Below are 6,161 nucleotides of genomic sequence, written 5' to 3' on the forward strand. Positions count from 1 at the left end.
GTCACATGCTTCCGCGAAAAAGAGAAAAGCACAACTTTTGAAAACACAATTGTGCTTCCCTAAAAAGGAAAATTCACTGCTTGTGCTTCCATGAGAAGCACAACTGTGTTTCCTCGGAAATGAAAAGGCAAAGCATGTGCTTCGCAAAAAAGGAAAAAGCACAAATATGCTTCCATAAAAGTTGAAAAAGCACAATTGTGTTTCTAGATTCCGGCTTTTTTGGGGGTTCTTTTTTCTGGTTTTCATTTTTTTATTCCATTTTATTTTTTGTGACAAAATTGTTGAAGCCTATGATATGAAATATAGTTTCGGAGATATCGACATGGGAAATGCAACGGTGAAAACGGTTCTTGATTTAGATGCATGATTCAAAAGATAAAAACATTTTAAGAAAATGAATCCACCAAAAAAAACTCTCAGGTTGCGACAACTGACGATACAATGTGTCATTTGTCAAGACCAGGGAAAGATGGAGTAACTTTTACAAGAGATACCTGTTAATCACTGATTTCAGGAAATTTCATCTCTGCTTGCCCACTCGAAGATGTGCAACATCACAACCGCCATGGCTGACACTAAGGCCCGTTTGGAGCCCAAGACCTGCTTAGTTCCTGCCGCAGCCCGGAGAGCTTCCCCAACGCCGTCACCCCACACCTGCGCTATCGATTTCTCAAAAACCTTCACTGTCGTGGCCGATGCAGCCGCCCGCCCGCCAAAACGCTTGCACACAGCGCGAGGGGCGGCACCGCGCAATGTTGGCTCGTAGTTTCTTTCTATGCAACGTTCTTTTTTTTTTAACATCAATAAAAACATAAGCGCTCATATACACGCGCATACACCCATCCCTATGAACACACACACGCACACCCTACCTTTATGAGCACCTCCGAGAAACTGAGCCGGCATATCATCTTGAAATTTACGAAGTCGCCGTAGGCGCTTCGTCGTCGACGGGAACGTCTGCGCATCGTCGGAAATTCTAAAATAAATCCAGGAATAATGCGAGCACCAGGATTTGAACTCTGATAGGTTGGGAATATCACTGTCCACCTAACCAACTCAATCACAGGTTGATTCGCCTTTCTACGCAACGTTCGTTGTGTAGAATTTCTGTTCTTTCATAGTAGTATTAAAAACACGTACAAATAAGGTCATTTCCAATTTCCAAACCGTCGCGCCATTGCGGACAGTTCCATTTGCTGATTTGCGATCGTTATCGAACTGTTTATAGACAACAAGAAGAAATCAATGAAAAAACTGGTGGAATCAATGGACGTCTAGAAGCTAGTATTATCACGCACGCGTCACGCTCACGCTCGGCTCTCGAATGCCTCGCCCCCCACCTTGATGGCACCAAAACCACCGTCGCGCGCGGCCAGTCCGCCCGCCGCCGCGCCGCGACTCCTCTGCTCTGGACGTTTCAGCGGGCAGGCGCCGAACTCGCACGGCCCGTCCTCAGTGATGGTCACCATCGCCGGGCCCTTCCTCCCCGTCGGGACAGCCGCCGGGGCCTGGCTAACGTGGACCTTCTTCTTCGCTGCCCCGACGACCCCCGGCTCGGGCGCGACGCGGCGCTGTCTGGATGCGGCGCGGACAAGGTCGTCGGCGCGGTCCGAGCTCTTCCGCAGGTGCATGGTCGTGGCCGACCTGCCGAAGCCGCGGCCGCCCATGACCGCCCCCGCCGGCATCCGGCGCGCGCATCCGGACATGCAGCCCACGTAGAGGTCGCACGCCCTGGACAGCGCGCGCATCGGCGCGCCGAGGCAGAAGAAGCACCCGCTCGTTTTCCCGCCACCCTTCATCCTTGTGCCTGCGTTGGCTTCGCACAGAGAAACACAAGATCGAGCACTGTAGCTTGCCTTTGAACTTATGGCCGACTGTGTTATGAGAGTGTACAATGGCACCTCGATCACCTCGTGATATATATACGCTTCCATTACGTCGACGTTGCCCGTTCCGCCCGCGTAAACCGCCGCTTGGTGTTGACCTTCTTGCGTTTACGTTCATATATCCGTGGGGTCGGCAGGTTTCTGTACCGGCGGATAAGAGGGAAATGGTCAGAATCTGCAATTATTTTGATGGATTCGCAGGAATTTGTCCACGGGTTTGGAGGATAGGGTCGAGCAACAGGTGGTATAATCGGCTGGCCAACTCGCACGCGCTGCGTCTGTTGATCCAGTGAATCATCATTGCATACGTGCACTACATACCGTAGATGCATGTTAGCCGTTTTTTGCGTGCGTGTGCGTGTTTGCAATTCGGCCGGCAAATATACAATAAAACTTTTCTACCGTTGCTTGTTTCAGCGCACGTAAACCATAGGAAGACGGCGACCTCTACTGTTTCTATTGTCTGCTATAGTAAGCCATGTCTCCTGAGAGAAGCTGCCATCACTTTTCCTTTTTTATTTTTTATTTTCTGGTTGGTAATTTGCCCCTTAATTTTGGCATATAGAGGGCTAAAGAAAAAGCGGACGACAAAGACACACCACCGTTAAACTACATTTAGTACACATCAACCTAACCTTAAAGCATCTCCAACCACCGCGCAACAGGTGGCGCGCAAAAAACATCTTTACAACGTTGAAATAGTCAGTTTTTGCACACAGCTGAGCATTGGCTGCAGAGGCCGCTACAAAATATAGCGCGAGAGCCACTCCAGCAGGCGCTGCAAAAAAAAGACGCACACGCCCAGCACAATATGCACTCCAAACAAAACAAAGAAGATTAAACACAAAAAATCAACAATAAATAGTTCAATTTTATTACAACTCAAACAAATAGTTTATCTTTCAATACAACAAATAGTTCAACAATACAACATCAAACATACAAATCATCACCTAGAGCCAGGGCTTCTCCTCCTCCAAGAAAGAAAGTTAGGGTTCATGCCTCTCGCCGGCGCCGATGCAGGTCCGCCTCGTCTCCGGTGGACCTAGGGCCATGGAGCGCGGTGGATCCTGGCAAGGCCCGGCGGGAGGGCTCCGTTTTTAGTCATTTTTTTCAATATTGCTAAAGCTCGTGTCCTACTCAGGAAGGCGAGACGACAGCGGCTCCCTGAAGATGGAATAAGATCTCCTCGCCTAGCCCCCGTTCCGGCGGTGCGTCTAGTATCGTTGATGGGCGTGTGGAGGTGTGTCTCCGGCAGATCTATCTTTGGTGGGTTTGCTCGGATCTCGTCGTTGTTCGTCTACGTTCGTGTGTCTTCGGTTTGGATCCTTTCGATCTACATTATTTTTCATCGACGGCGGTTGCTGTTGTGGGCTGTTGGATCTATGTGGCCTTAGCACGACGACTTCCCGATTGTCTACTACAACAAGTTGTACCCGGCTCTGGCGATGGAGGGGTGATGACGACGGCGCGTCTTCGGCTTGCTTCAGTGCTTGTAGTCGTCGCTAGGTGGTTTACGGATATGGATGTAGTTTTTATTTCTGGTGTTCGTTGTACTGCCATGATTGAAGATGAATAGATTCGAAATTTATCCTAAAAAACATACAAATCATCATGCTCTTTGTCGGCCATTTCATGCCGACAACTCCTCGATGAGACCCTTCTAAAGATTATCATGCGTTTCGGCACGTCGAATGGCATGATAGGAGGCAACAAATCGGGCCATCCTCGCCGCCCTCCGCCGCACTCGTACGGGATGTCCCAAGAGCTCATACTAAGAGTAGTCTAAATCTTGACCATGCTCATTGTTGATGATCATGTTTTGCATGATCACACAAGCGTGCATGATGTACCAAAAGCATCTTCTAATCCCAAAATCTAGCCGGTCCTCTCACAATAGCAATTTGGGCTTGCAAAATCCCAAAAACTCTCTCCACATCTCAATATCAAATTCTTCTTCGAAAGAATCATATGACAAACTCATCTACAATGTTGAATTTAAACTAGTCTGTAAAAACTACAAACAACATGCACCAAAATCATGTTGAAAATGTGAAGTTGAAGCAATACATACCTTGCAAGCGTTTTGTCGAACACCTTGTGGACGCCGAGCGACGGTGGGCAGCCGGGCGCTATTCGTCGGAGGAATGGTGCGCGCGAAGGGCGGCGGCGGCTGCTAGAGGGAGACAGAGGAAGTAGCAGCGGCGCGAGGATAGGCCGGGGAAGCGCCCTCGGGCCGCCGGAGCAAATGTGGTGGTGCGGGCGGCGGCGCCAGCGACTGGATTGGTGATAGGTGGAAGTCGCGGCGCGGGCGCTCGAGTTTGCAGTGCACGGAAGCGGGCGCACGAAATAAGCGGCGCGTGATTTCGTTTCGCCCCGTGCGCTGAACCACTTATGCCGTGCGCGCATTTTTTGCACCTCCACTGGAGCGTCCGAAGCGGCTGTGCGTGTGCAAAAACCAGTATTTTTCTAGCACGGCACTTATATCACGCGGCGGTTGAAGATGCTCTTGAACAAAGCAATTAGTGACGAAAGCGTTAACATATGGAGATGTGGATTTTGGAGGAGTGTTCATGTTTCTTGAGGTCAACTTTGAAAGTTAACCTTTCTTTATTTTCTTCTTTTTGACAATGAGCCTTTCTAAAAAGAACTTTGAAAAATAATCACGTTGCGGCTGTCGATTTTTCTTCTACTAGATGGATATGTGCACCCGTTTGCGAGCCAAAGCACTACTAATCCTCTGATCTGCCGGCCGCCAGTCCATATCCCCTACCGCCTATTGTACATCACTTGACCAACCATCCACCCCACTCCACCCTCCACTGCGGCATGAGATCCCGGCGATGTCTTGGCTCACGCGCTCCATTGTGGCCACCCTGTCCTCCGCCCTCTCCGATGACGAATACTACCACTCCGAGGCAGCCTCCGACCACTGCTCCAGTCACCGCGACGATGGATCTCCCTAGGGAAAAAGGCGTGCCCTTCCCTATTCTTCAGCCGCCAACTCTCTTCCTTCAGCTCAAGCTAGGGATTTGGCAACGAAGTGAGAGCAATGTGAGCTAGGGATTTGAGTGAGAGCGAGGAGAGAATTGAGGATTCTTACCCCTAACGTTTGTCTACAGAAGATGGAACTCCTTAGGGGAAAACATGTGCCTTCCCTATTCTCCGTGACCAATTCTATTCCTCCATCTCAAGCACGGGATATTTTTTGCGCGGGCTCAAGCAAGGGATTTGACAGCAGAGTGAGAGTGATGTGAGCTAGGGATTTGAGTGAGAGCGGGGAGAGAATTGATGATTTCTACCCCTAATGCCTATTTACAAAAGGGGCGTGGCTAGCGCGCGCGTCCTAGAAGGCGCGCTCGATTTCGGACCAGATAGATCCGACAGCAAACGACAAGTTAGCGATCACCCTTCCCTCGTTCTATTCCCTTTCGCGATCTGTCCCAGCCTTGAGCGCTCCAGTTTCGTGAGTTTGGCCCAGCCTTGGCCCAATACCGCACCTAGACTCTATTCCCTTTCTTCGTTTTTTTTTTGCCTGTACTACCTATTCAGCCCATTCCCTTTCTGGGCCCGCGGTTTTTCAGGGACAGTAATGGGCGGGAAATCTCACTTTTAATTGAAATGAACTAACACTTTCAACCCCCCAAAAAACAAAAACGAATAGCTACATTTACACACAAAAATTAGCCTATCCCTCTATTCCGTTTCGACTAAAACAATCCAGAAACATAATTTAGTTAAACAAAAAATAGCGTACTCAAGTAAATTGATCTACTGCTTTTCGGTTGAATTGACATTAAATTGATCTACTACGAACAAGTTTTAAATTAATAAGAAAATATAAAAAGCAAGAACATATTTATAGAAATGAACAACTTTTGAATTTGTGAATTTTTTAGGAAAACAAGAACATTTTTTAAAACACGAACATTTTTTGAAATGAACAACATTTTCTGAAATTTCTGCCAAATTTTTAAAACACGAACATTTTTTTAGTGAATTTGGCGTGACAAGGTCGACGATGTCCGCCTCGAGGCAGTGGTATCACGTGGTTGTCTCGGCGTCCATCGTCGCTACCGCGACGACGTCCGCCTCGACTCGTCTGACCCTAAGATAGACAGGGTGGCAGTGGTGTCACGTGCTCGTCTCGGCGTCCGTCGTCGCTACCGCGACGACGTCTGCCTCGACTCGCGTTACGCTAAGACAGGGTGACAGTGGTGTCACGTGCTCGTCTCGGCGTCCGTCGTCGCTACCGCGACGACGTCCGCCTCG

The 6,161-nt window shown here is 49.1% G+C and overlaps 1 protein-coding gene across 1 annotated transcript; it reads right to left on the bottom strand.

The window, feature by feature from the left end:
* Nucleotides 1–1,310: 1,310 nt before the first annotated feature.
* On the bottom strand, nt 1,311–1,865 carry LOC119272091. Its single transcript, XM_037553678.1, has one exon. It carries the CDS (start codon nt 1,800–1,802, stop codon nt 1,311–1,313), a length of 492 nt encoding a protein of 163 aa, XP_037409575.1. The 5' UTR covers nt 1,803–1,865.
* Nucleotides 1,866–6,161: the final 4,296 nt, after the last annotated feature.

The sequence above is a fragment of the Triticum dicoccoides genome, chromosome 3A (assembly GCF_002162155.2).
Source record: "Triticum dicoccoides isolate Atlit2015 ecotype Zavitan chromosome 3A, WEW_v2.0, whole genome shotgun sequence".
Classification (NCBI taxonomy): domain Eukaryota; kingdom Viridiplantae; phylum Streptophyta; class Magnoliopsida; order Poales; family Poaceae; genus Triticum; species Triticum dicoccoides.